The sequence below is a fragment of the Clinocottus analis genome, unplaced genomic scaffold, assembly GCF_023055335.1.
Source record: "Clinocottus analis isolate CAN_PGR_092001 unplaced genomic scaffold, fCliAna1.0.p SCAF_51, whole genome shotgun sequence".
Lineage (NCBI taxonomy): Eukaryota > Metazoa > Chordata > Actinopteri > Perciformes > Cottidae > Clinocottus > Clinocottus analis.
The window spans coordinates 109,940-127,645 of NW_027176209.1; the positions used below are offsets into that span (position 1 = coordinate 109,940).

The 17,706-nt window shown below is 46.7% G+C and overlaps 2 protein-coding genes across 2 annotated transcripts; both read left to right on the plus strand.

The window, feature by feature from the left end:
- The first annotated feature begins 60 nt into the window (after positions 1-60).
- LOC137803247 (mucin-5B-like) lies at positions 61-15,700 on the plus strand. The gene is made up of 28 exons (XM_068601534.1): positions 61-127; positions 255-314; positions 440-701; positions 1,089-1,203; positions 1,435-1,525; positions 1,603-1,709; positions 2,498-2,726; positions 2,905-3,030; positions 3,104-3,221; positions 4,516-4,654; positions 4,850-4,960; positions 5,051-5,120; positions 5,981-6,118; positions 6,955-7,119; positions 7,326-7,420; positions 7,571-7,697; positions 7,877-8,132; positions 8,524-8,576; positions 8,819-8,922; positions 9,292-9,443; positions 9,759-9,897; positions 10,475-10,585; positions 10,894-11,073; positions 11,513-11,752; positions 12,930-13,086; positions 13,310-13,438; positions 13,685-13,832; positions 15,646-15,700. Exons 1-28 carry the CDS (start codon positions 61-63, stop codon positions 15,698-15,700), a joined length of 3,744 nt encoding a protein of 1,247 aa, XP_068457635.1.
- Positions 15,701-16,257: 557 nt separating this feature from the next.
- On the plus strand, positions 16,258-17,662 carry LOC137803248 (mucin-2-like). The gene is made up of 2 exons (XM_068601535.1): positions 16,258-16,910; positions 17,399-17,662. Exons 1-2 carry the CDS (start codon positions 16,347-16,349, stop codon positions 17,660-17,662), a joined length of 828 nt encoding a protein of 275 aa, XP_068457636.1. The 5' UTR covers positions 16,258-16,346.
- Positions 17,663-17,706: the final 44 nt, after the last annotated feature.

Sequence of the window (17,706 nt, forward strand, 5' to 3'; positions counted from 1 at the left end):
CCTGCTATAAAGAGCTGGGCCTCACTTCCATCTTCCTCAGAGATCCTGTGGAGAAGGAAAATGGCTATGGCTAACGGTTGGCCGCTATGGCTGACGGTGTCTGCTGTCGTAGCTGCTTGGCACGGCGGTACGTTTCCTACCTTCTATTCAGCAGCCGAGCAAATGTTCTTCCATGTGCCACAGACTTATTTCTTTTGTTTTCATGAGATTTGATTATTGATGACTTAACAAATAACTCTTATTACTTTCAACAGAAGCAAAGTCTGCTGTCAACGTGTTCCCGTCCATGTCCCAGAATCCTGAACGAATCACAGGTGAGCTTGTTGGTTCGTGACAGTAAACGGTGTCTTCCTGTAAGCGATGTGCAGGAGTTCATTGGTGTCAGTGAAGGCCTGAGTGAAGGCCGTCCTTCCCACGCTTCTGGTGTCCCGTCCTTTAGGCGTGAGTCCCGTCCACAACGGCCAGGTTTGCAGTACGTGGGGCAACTTCCACTTCAAGACCTTCGACGGAGACGTTTTCCAGATGCACTCCACTTGCAACTACATCCTGACGTCTTCGTGCCGCAGCGGCTACAAGGACTTCAACATCCAGCTGCGGAGGCAGGACACCGGCGGCCATGACACCATCCAAAGCATCGTGATGAAGCTGGAGGGTTCGGTGGTGGAGCTCTCAGCGGGCTCTGTGGTCGTCGACGGCAAATCGTAAGTTTACTCTTGAAAAACCTTTTTCACTCTGCTTGAATAATGCTTCATGCTGGAGATATGGGCCATGTTTACTAATATCTCATAAAAACACTGAATCTCAGTGATGAAATGATGAGTTAACATACAAATCGAATGCGTTTTTGATGCTTAATGCAACTTGAACTTGAGGATCGGCACGATCAGAACATGAATGAAGACATCAGCCACCGTTTGGTTATTGCTATCACATATATATATATATATATATATATATATATATATATATATATATATATATATATATATATATAGGTATCATATGGTAGATACCATTGATAATCCACCTCAGGAGCGAGGGTCCAACTAACGGCCCAAACAATGTGACCTCTATCTTCCTCTTTGCAGAGTCGTCCTGCCATTCAGTCAAGGAGGAGTGCTCATCGAGAAAACTCCCACCTACATCAAAATCAAAGCAAAGCTGGGATTAGTTGCTATCTGGAATGAGGAGGACTCTTTTCTGGTAGGATGTCGGCTGTTGTAGAAAAACCTGTTAAGACCTTAAGAGTACTGCCAAAGCTTTAAAAGAAAGTATTACAGAGTAATACTGATAGACACTAACACGTCCTCATGCTTTGTAGTCTAACAAGAGTGTTACAGTGGCCTGGAGATAGAGATCATTACGCTTGTTGAATGCTAACGCTGCGCCGCAGACGCTAGCTGCTGCTCAAGGTGAGGCTTTCTGTCCTCACAGGTGGAGCTCGACCTGAAGTACAAGAACCAAACATGTGGTCTCTGTGGAGACTTCAATGGGGTTCAGCTCTTCAATGAATTCTACAGTCACGGTACGCTTTGACCCCCTTTAACGAGGAAGTCAGTGTGGCCCACAAAGATGCTTATTTTATATATTATATTCCAACAGGTGTGAAAATCACCCCAGCGGATTTTGCTAACTTCTGGAAGATGGATGGTCCAACTGAAAGCTGCTCTGACTACACGCTGGAGTCGACTCAAAGCTGCAACGCCATGGTGAGCGTGTTACGGGGAATGTTCTACACAATGCTCTACACAACGCACTGTGTGTACACAATGTTTTACACAATGCTCTACACAACGCACTGTGTGTACACAATGTTCTACACAATGCTCTACACAACGCACTGTGTACACAATGTTCTACACAATGCTCTACAGAATGCTCTACACAACGCACTGTGTGTACACAATGCTCTACACAATGCTCTACACAACACTACGTTGTTGTCTCTGGTTTCCTAGAGGTTGGCCCTCATGGTTTTAGTGTCAGTAAAGACTGAATCAACGGAAAAAGTCTCTCTAGCACCACTAGAGTCTCAAAGTGGTATTGCAGATAGTTGTAAGTGTACGAAGCGCGACAACAACGTGTGTGTGTGTGTGTCAGCAGCCGTCACCTGGTCATTCGTTAACTTTCAGTAATTGGTTGGATGTGAGGACTTTGTTACAATTTTTAAGGAATTGATGCTGAAATGTTCAAATCCGTCAGAAGTCTGGACTGTTTGCTTCCTGGCTCCTCGATGCTGGAACGAGCTCCTCATTATCAGGAAGTCTCTACATCTTCTACACAAACTGAAAACACATCTTAACAACTACACTTTAGAAGCTCTTAAATGTCTCTTACTGATCGCACTTTGTAGTTTGACTTCATTAAGGAAGTTGTACCTTCCTGACTCTTGTTGTGAGTTTGTTGTCACGGATTGTGCGTCTCTCTGGGTGAAAGCCTCAGCTACATGTCATGGCGTCAGGTTCCTGCCTCTGACAGCACCTCTCCCCGTCTGCAGAGGCCTCTGTGTGAGCAGATCCTCACCGGGCCGGCCTTCAGCAGCTGTCACAGTCTGCTGGACGTGGCTGCTTTCACCTCCGCCTGCGTGGCCGATCTCTGCCACTGCGGCGGCGCCGCGGCCGACCACGCCGACCCGTCCTGCCTGTGCAACACCGTGTCAGAGTTCTCCAGGCAGTGCAGCCACGCCGGTGGAAAACCCCAAAACTGGAGAACTAAGGAGCTCTGCTGTGAGTAGACTCTTTAGACACTGACGGGACGTCCCGCCGGCGGGACGGCCGGGCCGCACAGAAAACACATAAAATGACATTAGGATTAGAGAAAACCAAGAAATGCCGAATCAGAATCGTGTGCGTGGTCGTATGCTGAAAGGAGTCAGACGGGTGAAGAGCCTCTATGTCTCCACAGGGAAGTCCTGTCCCAGCAGCATGGAGTACAGGGAGTGCGGCAGCTCGTGTGCCGACACCTGCTCCAACCCGGAGGCCAGCCTCACCTGCGACAGCCACTGCATCGACGGATGCTTCTGCCCGCCAGGTACACACGCACAGACACACACATACACACACCCTCCCCCGCCTGTGTGTGACTCCGTGTTGTTGGTCCTCAGGTTTGGTTCTGGATGATCTGAAGGGGCGGGGCTGCGTTCCCATGACGACCTGCTCCTGCAGCTACAACAACAAGACCTTCAGCCCCGGAGAGTCGTACTCCAGTCACTGCAAACACTGGTACGCTGTGTGTGTCTGTCACTGTGTGAGTCAGTCACTGCAAACACTGGTACGCTGTGTGTGTCTGTCACTGTGTGAGTCAGTCACTGCAAACACTGGTACGCTGTGTGTGTCTGTCACTGTGTGAGTCAGTCACTGCAAACACTGGTACGCTGTGTGTGTCTGTCACTGTGTGAGTCAGTCACTGCAAACACTGGTACGCTGTGTGTGTCTGTCACTGTGTGAGTCAGTCACTGCAAACACTGGTACGCTGTGTGTGTCTGTCACTGTGTGAGTCAGTCACTGCAAACACTGGTACGCTGTGTGTGTCTGTCACTGTGTGAGTCTGTCACTGCAAACACTGGTACGCTGTGTGTATCTGTCACTGTGTGAGTCAGTCACTGCAAACACTGGTACGCTGTGTGTGTCTGTCACTGTGTGAGTCAGTCACTGCAAACACTGGTACGCTGTGTGTGTCTGTCACTGTGTGAGTCAGTCACTGCAAACACTGGTACGCTGTGTGTGTCTGTCACTGTGTGAGTCTGTCACTGCAAACACTGGTACGCTGTGTGTGTCTGTCACTGTGTGAGTCAGTCACTGCAAACACTGGTACGCTGTGTGTGTCTGTCACTGTGTGAGTCAGTCACTGCAAACACTGGTACGCTGTGTGTGTCTGTCACTGTGTGAGTCAGTCACTGCAAACACTGGTACGCTGTGTGTGTCTGTCACTGTGTGAGTCAGTCACTGCAAACACTGGTACGCTGTGTGTGTCTGTCACCACGTGAGTCTGTCACTGCAAACACTGGTACGCTGTGTGTGTCTGTCACTGTGTGAGTCCATTACTTTGTGTGTCTGTTGCTGTGTCACTGTGTGTGTCTGTCACTGTGTCACTGTGTGTGTCTGTCACTGTGTGTCTGTTAGAGGAACATCACATGTTAGTTTTCCAGAATAGTTTCTTTAAGTTTGTTTTAATTAATTTACTTGTTTTCAGATATAAAAAACTAAACTAACATGACCCATCAGTGAAAGGAATAACTGAGCTTATTGATTATATCTAGAATCAATCAGCATGTTCAGCATGAGATGAAACATCTGCTCAATGCGTTGACTGTGAGGTGTATCATGATCAGATATGAATACAACAGAGTCATCTGCATAGACATGAACAAATACACCAAACACTGAGAAGATCCTCAATGATTTTATTTTTTAAATTTGAGCAGTTTAATAAATAAACTACACTGTGATGTCAATGTGTGCACAGATACAGCAGCAATGAACCTGTGTGTGTGTGTGTGTGTGTGTGTGCTCACAGTGTGTGTCAGCGTGGACAGTGGGTGTGTACGCAGGAGAACTGTCCAGGAATGTGCTCTGTGGAAGGCGGCGCTCACATCAACACCTTCGATGGGAAAGACTACACCTTCCATGGGGACTGCTCCTACGTCCTGGCTAAGGTAACCACACACACACACACACACACACACACACACACACACACACGCGCACAAAAAAAACTGGACTGGTACATCAACTGTCACTTCTTCCGGTATTCTAAACCTGTCGCTCTGCTGTGTCTGCAGGTGTGTTGTTGGGTTCAGCGTGTGTGTTGTTGGGTTTAGTGTGTTGACAGTGTTGTGTTGTGTGTCCAGGACTGCAGTGGATCCCAGTTTGTGGTGCAGGGACAGCTGGTGCAGTGTGGACTGACTGACACTGAAACCTGCCTGAAGTCTGTCACCTTGGGTCTGTCTGGAGGCGCTCATGTGAGTATGACACACACACACACACACACACACACACACACACACACACACACTGTGAACAACACTAACTCTGCTCTCTGTCACTTAAAGGTGATCACCATCAGCTCCAATGGAAAAGTTTTTGTGAATGGAATCTACGCTCAGCTGCCGTTCTCTGCTGGTAAGAGACGCTCCTCTGTCTTTTAGTTTGATTTCCTTCTATGAGGTGAAACACTACACACACACACACTCACACACACATACACACACACGCGCACATACACATACACACACGCGCGCACATACACATACACGCGCGCACACACACACACACACACTCACACACACACACACGCACACACACACACACTCACACACACACACATGCACATACACACACACACACACACACACATTGTGGTGGGCGTCACTGTGCTCGCGTTAGAGAACAGCAGCTGTCCTGGTGGAGCCTGCAGATAAATCTATTGAGGCCTAGTGATGTTCACAGAGAGAAGGACCAACAGAAGCATCACAGTGAGTGTGTGCGGCGCTGCATGAGAACACCTGCACATCCGTGTGCTTCAATCCAGCAGCAGCACCTCAGCCTCCATGAACAGTCAGAGGCTGTGGGAGGGAAACCATGAGGACCGATACCTGGTTGCTGTACGAACACCCCCTACTGGAGAGCATGTGGTACTGCCAGCACAGTCGTGATGGCAGTGACTTCCACTCACCTGAGGCCCTTGAGAGTCTAGAACACCTGAGTGCTCTGAGTCTGCAATATAGTGTCTGGTCTAGTCATGAAACACTCTTCTCTGCCAGTAGGCAGCGCTATACTCACCCACCATATACACTGTGTTACGCTGCAATGTGACACTTTGGAACTGAGGAGGAGGAATTGGAATATACATATTAATAAACATGAACACTGTCCCAAGTCAGCGTCTTGTCTTCTGTCCTGGACAGGAAGCATCCAGAACATGAGAGAGTTCTCTTCTAACAAGCTCCCATCCTCACCCTTTCACCCTGTCTCCTAACCAGCGGGGATCTCGGCCTTCAAAGCCTCCTCCTTCTACCTGCTGGTGCAGACCTCTGTTGGAGTTCTGTTGGAGGTGCAGCTCCAGCCGGTCATGCAGCTCCACGTCACCGTGAACAGTGAATTCCAAGCCAAGACCTGTGGTAGGTGCACAACAGGGACCTGCAGTAGATAGTAGTGAGTAGATAGTGAGGAGATAGTAGTGAGGAGATAGTAGTGAGGAGATAGTAGTGAGTAGATAGTGGTGAGTAGATAGATAGTGGTGAGTAGATAGTGGTGAGTAGATAGTGGTGAGTAGATAGTGGTAAGTAGATAGTGGTGAGTAGATAGTAGTGAGTAGATAGTGGTGAGTAGATAGTGGTGAGTAGATAGTGGTAAGTAGATAGTGGTGAGTAGATAGTGGTGAGTAGATAGTAGTGAGTAGGTAGTGAGCAGATAGTAGTGAGTAGATAGTAGTAAGTAGATAGTAAGTAGATAGTAGTGAGTAGATAGTAGTGAATATACAATAGTGAGTAGATATTAGTGAGTAGAAAGTAGTGAGTACATAGTGGCTAGTAGATAGTAGTGAGTAGATAGTGAGTAGATAGTAGTGAGTAGATAGTGAGTAGATAGTGAGTAGATAGTAGTGAGTAGATAGTGAGCAGATAGTAGTGAGTAGATAGTAGTGAGTAGAAAGTAGTGAGTAGATAGTAGTGAATATACAGTTTGTGAGTAGATAGTAGTGAGTAGAAAGTAGTGAGTAGATAGTAGTGAGTAGATAGTAGTGAGTACATAGTGGCTAGTAGATAGTAGTGAGTAGATAGTAGTGAATATACAGTAGTGAGTAGATAGTAGTGAGTAGATAGTGAGCAGATAGTAGTGAGCAGATAGTAGTGAGTAGATAGTGTAAACACGGGCAGTGCGTCCTCTCTCCCGTGAAAGACTTCCCTCTCGTTGCCTCTGCGCCGCTTGACGTTCCCGTGTCGTCGTCCTCCTGCAGGTCTCTGCGGGAACTTCAACAGCAACCAAGCCGACGACTTCCTGAAGCTCAGTGGCGTTCCAGACGCCACGGCGACCGGGTTCGCCAACAGCTGGAAGACCCACGCCACTTGCCCCGACGTGAAGAGCAACTTTGAGAACCCCTGCAGTCTCAGTGTGGACAACGGTACCTTCAACACTCTGATGCAGAGACTTCTCTGTTTGCTGATGCTTTAAAGGAACTAGATTCAACAACATCAACGTCTGCATCTTTTATTCTATTTTCTTGCTTTTTGACTGTATTTCTTGTTGTTGAAATGTGCTCTGCAACTTGCCTTGCTATCCCCGCGGGTTCTTTGCATGGACTGATGTTGGGCTGTTTGTCTGCGACAGAGAAATACGCCCAGCACTGGTGCTCCATGCTGAGTGACCCTGAAGGCGTGTTCGCCTCCTGCCACTCAGAGATCAGCCCCGACGCTCACAGAGAGGTGAGAGAGGCTCGCGGCTGCAGCTTCCACACATCCTCTCCTTCCTACAATGACGGCATTAAACGTCTTTTATGTTGTTGACAAAAGTGATTTTCTTGCCTGGCCGGCGTGGACTCACACTGCACCGCTTGTGATGTTCTCCTGTCGCAGAACTGCATGTACGACAGCTGCAACTGCGAGAAGAGCGAGGACTGCATGTGTGCGGCGGTGTCCGCCTACGCCCACGCCTGTGCAGCTGCAGGAGTCCAGCTGAGCGGCTGGAGGAGCAGCATCTGTGGTGAGAGAGGAAGCAAACAAACAGCTAGTTTCAGTTCACACCCGAAATGTTCACAGAACATTTAACTCAAGAACACAGGATTACACTTAGTTCGGGGACATCAACCCTTCAGATGTTCTTGAAGCCGTGAGGTTAAAGGTCTCCAGCTGTTCCCTGACTCTGTGGCGTGACCTCCTCAGGGCAGTACGCCAACTTGTGCCCCGGCAGCATGGTGTACTCCTACAGCGTCACGTCCAGCAGCCGCACCTGCCGCTGCATCAGCAGCGACGACCCCAGCTGCCACTTGTCCTTCCCGCCGGTGGACGGCTGCGTCTGCGCAGACGGGACCTTCCTGGACGATGCCGGGAAGTGCGTCGGACCTCATGAGTGTCCGTGCTACGACGACGGCGCCGTGGTGCCGGCCGGACAGGTCGTCAACAAGGACGGGGTCATGTGGTACGCTCGTGATGTTTTGCACACCTTTATGAGTTATTGCATTAATGTTTTCATCATGAAAATCATGAAAATCCAGCATAATATGAGCCAGATTCCCCCAAAATGCCTCCTGGAGCGTCAATAAGACACCTTTATGGAAAGATTAGGACTTAAAGAATCAGAATCTGCAACAAAAATCACAATAAAACAAAGTCTTGTCCTGTTAGGAAGGAGTTTCAGTCAAGAAACTGTGTTGTTCGGGTCAAAAATGAAAAACAATATATGTATTTTATGCCAAAAGACTGTCTGAATGGGGCATGCTGAGACTTAAAATGAAATAAAATCGTCAGCTGCAAGGACATAGAGTATGCATGAATGCTAATGTGTTTTCTGTTTCACATTCCTCCACCAGCACCTGTAAGGAGGGCAAACTGGGCTGCATCGGGGAGTTTTTTGCACAACCATGTAAGTTGCATTACAGCTGACGAGGAGCAAGGGTTAAATGACGTCCTGGTAGCAGCACGTCGTCTCACACGGCTGGCCAGCTGAGACAGATTGAACGCTAACCAAGGCTACACACACATTCAGCATCTCATATGTTCCATCGTCGTTTTTAATGAAGCTATAAAATGCTTCATCGTGGACGTGGCACCAAGGAGGTGAATGGCGATGATACGTTGGTGACTCGTGTTAAAATGTCTTCTCAGTGGCCTGCGCTCCTCCCATGGTGTTCTTCAACTGCTCGGCTAACGGTCCGGCTGCAAAGGGAACGGAGTGTGAGAAGAGCTGCAACATACTGGACACGGCCTGCGTGAGTCTGCAAACACAGATTATTAGTTATTGTTTGAATGAAACATGTGCAAGTGGATGAGTGGTGAGAGGTAGTTACCACGGGCTCCAGCGTCTCGTCACATGATGGAATAGAGACAACATGCATGCACATTACCCAGAAACCATCACTGCATTAGCTATTCCGTTCATACGCTTACGTTGATGTAGAATACAGGTATAATGTTATAGATTACTACTTCAAACCAATACAAGCCTTGTTGAGGACGTGCAGTCGTCTCCTTGTCGGTCTGGTAAGGTCCGTTCCCTTCATGGCCACCTCCCTCCCACTGGAACCTGCTCTGTTTTTATTTCGTCGTGCTGTGGACTGTAACCGTGACGTATCCTCCAGGTGACCACGACGTGCGTGTCCGGCTGCATGTGTCCGTCTGGGACGGTGTCTGATGGGAAGGGAGGATGCATCAAGCCGGAGGCCTGTCCCTGTGTTCACAACGGCGTCTCTTTCCAGCCGGGACAAACCACCAAGGTGGACTGCAACACCTGGTAGGTTCATCACAACTCTGTTAAAGACATGCAGCAGGTACATCATGGTCAGATAAAATGGCCGACATCTTCCCGTTAAACACTCAACATGAGGGCTCTGTAGAGATGGAGGTCGATAGTCTCTGGCATCACGTCTCCGGGTTCTCCTGAACTCTTACTTCAGTCACCAGACAGCCAGGAGCATTCTGGGTGGTGGAGTTTTAGGTCCTAGCTGGATTAGCTTAGCTTCCCTCTCCTCCCTGCAGCAGTTGGGTGGTGTTTGGTCTTCATCATCGTGTCTTATTGATGCTATCTAACGCGCGTGTCTGTTCCCAGCACTTGTAAAGGCATGAAGTGGCAGTGCACGACCAACCAGTGTGATGGAACCTGCGCCGTCTACGGGGCCGGACACTACATGACTTTTGATCAGAAGCGCTTCACCTTTGACGGCAGTTGTGAATACGTTCTCACTCAGGTATGAACACACGATAAGTGTTGAACAGAGTCCTCTGAGAGAAACGTCCTCCATCGTATCCAAGACATGCTGGGTGCTGCTGTACAGTAGATATGTGTCTCGTAACAGTCATGGAATATGAAGTGAATCATGTCAGACATTAGAAGTCTTTACCTGTGACCTCCATGGTGGGACAAAGAGATTATCTCTTCATTTTCTGCATCCTGGTAACTTGTTCTGCACTAATTTTTGATCGAAAAGTATGTGTGAGGAAGCTAAATCCAAGTGCAAGATGACGATTTCAAATGTAAAAATGTCATAGAATATAATGCGGTGAGGTTGTTAGGCAATCTGTATGTACTTTAAATGTTTATCCTCCTGCCAATCAACTTTTCTCACTACTCTTACTACTGCTTTTCAATCTTTTGTTTGGGCAAGATAACTTCCTGAGAGTATTTTGAGTCCAGCCTTCAGTGACTGCATCTTTCAGGATACCTTCGTCCCATCTCTCAGGCCGATGAGCGAGGGGAGAACCAGTGAGTCAACGGTCAAGCCGAGCCGCTAACATTGATGATTTGTACATGTGTGTCTTCATCAGGACTACTGTGGCAGTGCTCAGAGCAACGGAACCTTCAGAGTGCTCACGGAGAATGTTCCGTGTGGAACAACAGGAACCACCTGCTCCAAGAACATCAAGATCTTCCTCGGGGTAATCCCTCAATATCAATCTCGAAATAAACTGCTGACACTCAAGATAAGCTTCCATCGGTACGCTGATGTGGCGGTTCTGGTGTTGCTTTGTGGAGAACGCATTGACTCTCATGCAAGAGGTCCAACTTGGTGTTTCCACACAAAGAGACACACAAGCAGACTTGTGAGGCGCACCGTGTTGATGCAACACAGCAGAAGAAGAGGAGACCCTCGTTCCTGCACATAATGTGGAAACTCGCTGAAGAGTTTTCTGAGATGTCAAGACGTTACATTTTCAGTGTCCTGACGATTTCTGTCGGTTTTCAGAATGCAGAGCTGATTCTGACAGAGGGGAGCCATCAGCTGCTTTCAGGTGGAAATGATGCAACGGTTCCATTCCAGTACAGCACTGTGGGCATCTACCTGGTGATTGAAGCCAACAATGGACTCATTTTCATGTGGGACAGGAAGACCAGCTTGTTCATCAAGCTCAGCCCAAAATACAAGGTAATGTGTGATGTGTGAAGGAGGTTTTGGGTTTTAATGTGACTAGAATTCATTTGTTCAGACAGCAACAAAAACAAGCTTTGATATACACAACCATTCAAAAGTTTGGGTTCACCCTGACAAATGTTCAGTTTCTTGGCAAGTTGTGTCCTGGAATATCCTTCACCTCTAAGAACAAGAACAGGCTGGAGAGTTTCACATGAAAGTTCTCTTCTTCTGGCCATTTTGAAAGTATAATGGAACCTACAAATGTGAAGCTCCAGATCCTCAACCAGCTCAAAAGAAGAACAGTTGTATAGCTTCTCTTACCAGCAGAGCTGTTTCAGCTGTGTGACATCACTGCACAAGGGTTTCAAGGGTTTTCTACATTTCTAAGTGACCCCAAACTTTTGAACGGTCGTGTATAAATTCACCAACGTGACATGCTCTACTCTATCAGGGTCGTGTATGTGGACTGTGCGGCAACTACGATGACAACGCAAATAACGACTTCACCACCAGAAGCCACGCGGTGGTGGTGAACCCGCTGGTGTTCGGGAACAGCTGGAAGAATTTGCCGAGCTGCCCCGACGCTCACAGCATCACCAGCCCCTGCACGGCCAACCCGTACAGGCAGGCCTGGGCCCAGAAGCAGTGCAGCGTCATCCAGAGCGACGTCTTCTCAGCCTGCCACGCCATCGTAGGTTGAACCTTTTTTTCTTTCTTTCACAGGAAGATCCCGGACAAACAACCAATTGGGACAGGTGGGGGGGGGGGGGGGGGCAAAGACTAAAGGGAAGAAAAGCAAAAATAATGAGTAACGTTTTTTAAACAAGATTTATTAACACAATAACAAAAGGTGGGAGAGATTGGGACAGTTTGTGGTCGTGCCGAACAAATCAATTAAACAAAACTAGGCCCGGCTATCTGCCTCTGGTAACAAAACACACAAAATGGCCGCTCGAGCTTCTCTAAAAAATGATTGACCGAAACAGACAGAGGGAGCGCCGACCTATGACCTACTGCTGTAGACATGAAGTACCTACGCAGGTAAACACATGTACAGGGTACTCCTAACTTACTGACTGCTGTAGACATGAAGTACCTACGCAGGTAAACACATGTACAGGGTACTCCTAACTTACTGACTGCTGTAGACATGAAGTACCTACGCAGGTAAACACATGTACAGGGTACTCCTAACTTACTGACTGCTGTAGACATGAAGTACCTACGCAGGTAAACACATGTACAGGGTACTCCTAACTTACTGACTGCTGTAGACATGAAGTACCTACGCAGGTAAACACATGTACAGGGTACTCCTAACTTACTGACTGCTGTAGACATGAAGTACCTACGCAGGTAAACACATGTACAGGGTACTCCTAACTTACTGACTGCTGTAGACATGAAGTACCTACGCAGGTAAACACATGTACAGGGTACTCCTAACTTACTGACTGCTGTAGACACGAAGTACCTACGCAGGTAAACACATGTACAGGGTACTCCTAACTTACTGACTGCTGTAGACACGAAGTACCTACGCAGGTAAACACATGTACAGGGTACTCCTAACTTACTGACTGCTGTAGACATGAAGTACCTACGCAGGTAAACACATGTACAGGGTACTCCTAACTTACTGACTGCTGTAGACATGAAGTACCTACATGGGTGCAGAATTTTTTTTTGCCGTGACAAATTGGTTGTGTGGCGTGAGAGTGTGTGAAAACATGCAAAAGCGTGAGAGTTGGTAGCTCTGCGAGTAGTTTTCTTTTTGCACTGCGTCATGTGACACGCCAATGCAAATTACGCGTCGGAAGGTTCGGGAGTGTTAATTCATTAGCGTATCCTCGTGCTCTTCCCTCCAGGTGGATCCGACTCCATTTCTTGACGCCTGTGTGTTTGACTCGTGCGCTTGTGACACGGGTGGAGACTGCGAGTGTTTCTGCACCGCTGTGGCTGCTTATGCTGAGTCCTGTAATCAAGCCGGCGTCTGTGTGGCATGGAGAACCCCGAAGATGTGTCGTGAGTAACCACAATGATGATTTAACCACACAGTTCATGCAGCCCCGTGACCCTAAATAGGATAAGCGGTTTGAAGAATGGATGGAAATATGATAGAAATGTGTAGGACATACAAACAACTACAAAAGATTATGTTTTTGTGAAATGCTTTGCATAAAACTGGAACAGTCCTGAATAGTCCAGTCTGGAATATACCTTCACTAAGTAGTATTATCTGTTCCAGCTCTTTTCTGTGACTACTACAATCCCCCTGGTGAATGTGAATGGCACTACATGCCATGCGGATCTCCTTGTATGAAAACCTGCAGGAGCCCGTCAGGCAGCTGCTCCACACAGATCCCTCCACTGGAAGGTATGCCACAGTATAAACTTTCCATAACTTCACTTCCAATCAAATACAATTCAAGATTCAACACATTAACTGGAATTTTTTATTTTATTTTAGTTATTTTAAGTTATGTTTAATTTAATAATATCACTCATTCAATCCCAGCTGAACACACAAAAACACATTAAACCTGCGGTGACCGTGGTTTGGCAATAATAATGACGAACCCATTTCTTGCAATGAGTGAACAGATGTTTGTTTTTCAATTAGGTTGCTATCCAAAATGTCCCACTGCACAACCATACTTTGATGAGGATAAAATGACATGTGTTTCGAGGGAATACTGCGGCTGCGAAATAGAGGGGAAACACTATAATAATGGTGAAGTAGTGCCGACAACTGAAAACTGTCTTAAATGGTAGGTATTGCATTCATCACATATCCCAAACAAGATTGTATAACTTTGTGACAGGGGGAATGAAATGGAAACAAATCAAAACTGACAAATATATTTCATATTTTCTCTGTTGAAGTAAATGCAACTCCTCGATGCCTGTACCCGATTGCCGTTACGATGCTCAAGGTATGCAAAGATCGGAAAAGATTGTGGGTTGTAAAAATACCAACTTTTGTTAATAATTAATTATGTTAAGAATACACCTTTTTTTACAGCCTGCACTTGCACATATCATGGAAACAAGTATCCCCCTGGCACTACCGTCTATAACACAACAGATGGACATGGTAACTGCATCACAGCAGTGTGTGGGAAGAATGGTACATTGGATAGGAGTTCATATCCATGCCCAGTACCCACACCGACAACACATATGCCCATCACAACCACTACTGCACCCAGCACAACCACCTTTGTTTTTACAACAACCACACCAGGTATGTGCAAATTATTCATTTTGGAGACTGAAGACATATTTAGCTGTATACTGTAAGCTTTACTACATAACTAACATTTATATTATGTGTGTCCATAGAGCCATCCACGGGTCCACCCACATGTAGTCCTTGTGAATGGTCAATATGGTTTGATACTAGCTTCCCTACATTGGGAACTCCAGGAGGAGACAGTGAAACTTACGACAAGATAAGAGAAGCAGGGCACAATATATGTGCTAAGCCAAGCCAGATCCAATGCAGAGCTGAGAAATTCCCCAACGTAACCATTGAAAATGTGGGACAAGTGGTGCAATGTAATCTTGCTAAAGGGCTGACGTGCAGAAATGAAGAACAGTCTGGACCGCTGGCCTTGTGCTTCAACTATCAAGTCAGAGTTCTGTGTTGTGACTATACTGCATGCACAACAAAGCCTCCTACAACACCTCCAATCTCAACCACAACACCCATAATGATACATACGACTAAAAATGTTACAGGAATACCTTGTCAGGAAACAGTGTGCACCTGGTCACAGTGGATAAGTTCCGACTACCCTGAACATGGTTTTGACGGTGGGGACAATGAAACCATCAAACACGTCATCCAGAAAGGATTTAAAATCTGTAAGAAACCAGTGGCAGTGGAATGCAGGGCTCAACATTTTCCCACGGTACCACTAGACGATTTGGGACAAACAGTTACATGTAATAACCAAGGACTTCTGTGTAAAAACAATTTACAGCACCCTCCAATATGTTACAATTATCAAATTAGGGTAAAGTGTTGCGAGACGATGCAGTGCAGCACAACACCAAAATCGACGATTACTTCAACAACCATACAAACTAAAACACCCTCTACCACATCAGCTACTAGCACTGTTGGATCAACCACTTCAACTCAGTCACCCAAAACTACGCCAGCCACCACTACTACTTCACCTCCGTCCACAACAGTTCCAACTACACCAACTACACGTTGCCCTGGGGGACAGAATATGACTTGTAGTTGGTCAGAATGGATTAATCTTGGCAAGCCCACACCTGGTCCTGATGGTGGGGAAGATGAATCCATCCAGAAGATAATTGCAGCTGGTCATCTTGTATGCTCTCATCCTGAAGAAGTCCAGTGTAGAGCTGCTGTTTACCCAAACCTGCCCTTGTCAACTCTGGGTCAAACTGTGACTTGCAATAAAGATGTTGGTTTCATATGCATCAACAAAGAACAAGGGACTGAGGAACAGTGTTTTGACTATGAAATTAAATTAAAATGCTGTGCGTGTTCAACCCCATCAACTCGACCACCTATTTCAACTACTTCAACTCCGTCCACAACAGTTTCAACTACAACACCTTCAACTACGCCAACCACCACTACTTCGACCACAACTGAAACACCAACTACGACTCAGCCACCTATACCTACACCTTGCCCTGAGGGAGACAATATGACATGTAGTTGGTCAGAATGGATTAATATTAGCAAGCCCACACCAGGTCCTGATGGTGGGGAAGATGAATCCATCCAGAAGATAATTGCAGCTGGTCATCTTGTATGCTCTCATCCTGAAGAAGTCCAGTGTAGAGCTGCTATTTACCCAAACATGCCCTTGTCAACTGTGGGTCAAACTGTGACTTGCAATAAAGATGTTGGTTTCATATGCATCAACAAAGAACAAGGGATTCAGGAACAGTGTTTTGACTATGAAATTAAATTAAAATGCTGTGAGTGTAGAAGAGGACCAACTACTTCAACTCCTTCCACAACAGTGTCAACTACAACAACTTCAACTACGCCAACCACCACAACCACAACTCCTCCAACTCCTTCCACAACAGTTTCAACTACAACACCTTCAACTACGCCAACCACCACATCCACAACTCCTCCAACTCCTTCCACAACAGTTTCAACCACAACTCCTTCAACTCCTTCCACAACACCTTCAACTACGCCAACCACCACTACTTCGACCACAACTGAAACACCAACTACGACTCAGCCACCTATACCTACACCTTGCCCTGAGGGAGACAATATGACATGTAGTTGGTCAGAATGGATTAATATTAGCAAGCCCACACCAGGTCCTGATGGTGGGGAAGATGAATCCATCCAGAAGATAATTGCAGCTGGTCATCTTGTATGCTCTCATCCTGAAGAAGTCCAGTGTAGAGCTGCTATTTACCCAAACATGCCTTTGTCAATGGTGGGTCAAAATGTGATTTGCAATAAAGATGTTGGTTTCATATGCATCAACAAAGAACAAGGGATTCAGGAACAGTGTTTTGACTATGAAATTAAATTAAAATGCTGTGAGTGTAGAAGAGGACCAACTACTTCAACTCCTTCCACAACAGTGTCAACTACAACAACTTCAACTACGCCAACCACCACAACTCCTTCCACAACAGTGTCAACTACAACAACTTCAACCACCACAACCACCACAACTCCTTCAACTCCTTCCACAACAGTTTCAACTACAACACCTTCCACTACGCCAACCACCACAACTCCTCCAACTCCTTCCACAACAGTTTCAACTACAACACCTTCAACCACCACAAGCACTACAACTCCTCCAACTCCTTCCACAACAGTTTCAACTACAACACCTTCAACTACGCCAACCACCACATCCACAACTCCTCCAACTCCTTCCACAACAGTTTCAACCACAACTCCTCCAACTCCCTCCACAACACCTTCAACTACGCCAACCACCACTACATCTACCACAACTGAAACACCAACTACGACTCAGCCACCTATACCTACACCTTGCCCTGAGGGAGACAATATGACATGTAGTTGGTCAGAATGGATTAATATTAGCAAGCCCACACCAGGTCCTGATGGTGGGGAAGATGAATCCATCCAGAAGATAATTGCAGCTGGTCATCTTGTATGCTCTCATCCTGAAGAAGTCCAGTGTAGAGCTGCTATTTACCCAAACATGCCCTTGTCAACTGTGGGTCAAACTGTGACTTGCAATAAAGATGTTGGTTTCATATGCATCAACAAAGAACAAGGGACTGAGGAACAGTGTTTTGACTATGAAATTAAATTAAAATGCTGTGAGTGTAGAAGAGGACCAACTACTTCAACTCCTTCCACAACAGTGTCAACTACAACAACTTCAACTACGCCAACCACCACAACCACAACTCCTCCAACTCCTTCCACAACAGTTTCAACTACAACAACTTCAACTACGCCAACCACCACATCCACAACTCCTCCAACTCCTTCCACAACAGTTTCAACCACAACTCCTCCAACTCCTTCCACAACAGTTTCAACTACAACACCTTCAACTACGCCAACCACCACTACTTCGACCACAACTGAAACACCAACTACGACTCAGCCACCTATACCTACACCTTGCCCTG

Bases quoted from the DNA above. Each gene is read 5' to 3' on its own strand.
- LOC137803248 (XM_068601535.1), top strand. From the start codon at position 16,347: ATGACATGTAGTTGGTCAGAATGGATTAATATTAGCAAGCCCACACCA. The intron at 16,911-17,398 runs GTTTCAACTACA...CTGTGAGTGTAG, and splicing joins CTCCAACTCCTTCCACAACA to AAGAGGACCAACTACTTCAA.
- LOC137803247 (XM_068601534.1), top strand. From the start codon at position 61: ATGGCTATGGCTAACGGTTGGCCGCTATGGCTGACGGTGTCTGCTGTC. The intron at 1,526-1,602 runs GTACGCTTTGAC...ATATTCCAACAG, and splicing joins CAATGAATTCTACAGTCACG to GTGTGAAAATCACCCCAGCG. The intron at 7,421-7,570 runs GTGAGAGAGGCT...CTCCTGTCGCAG, and splicing joins GCCCCGACGCTCACAGAGAG to AACTGCATGTACGACAGCTG.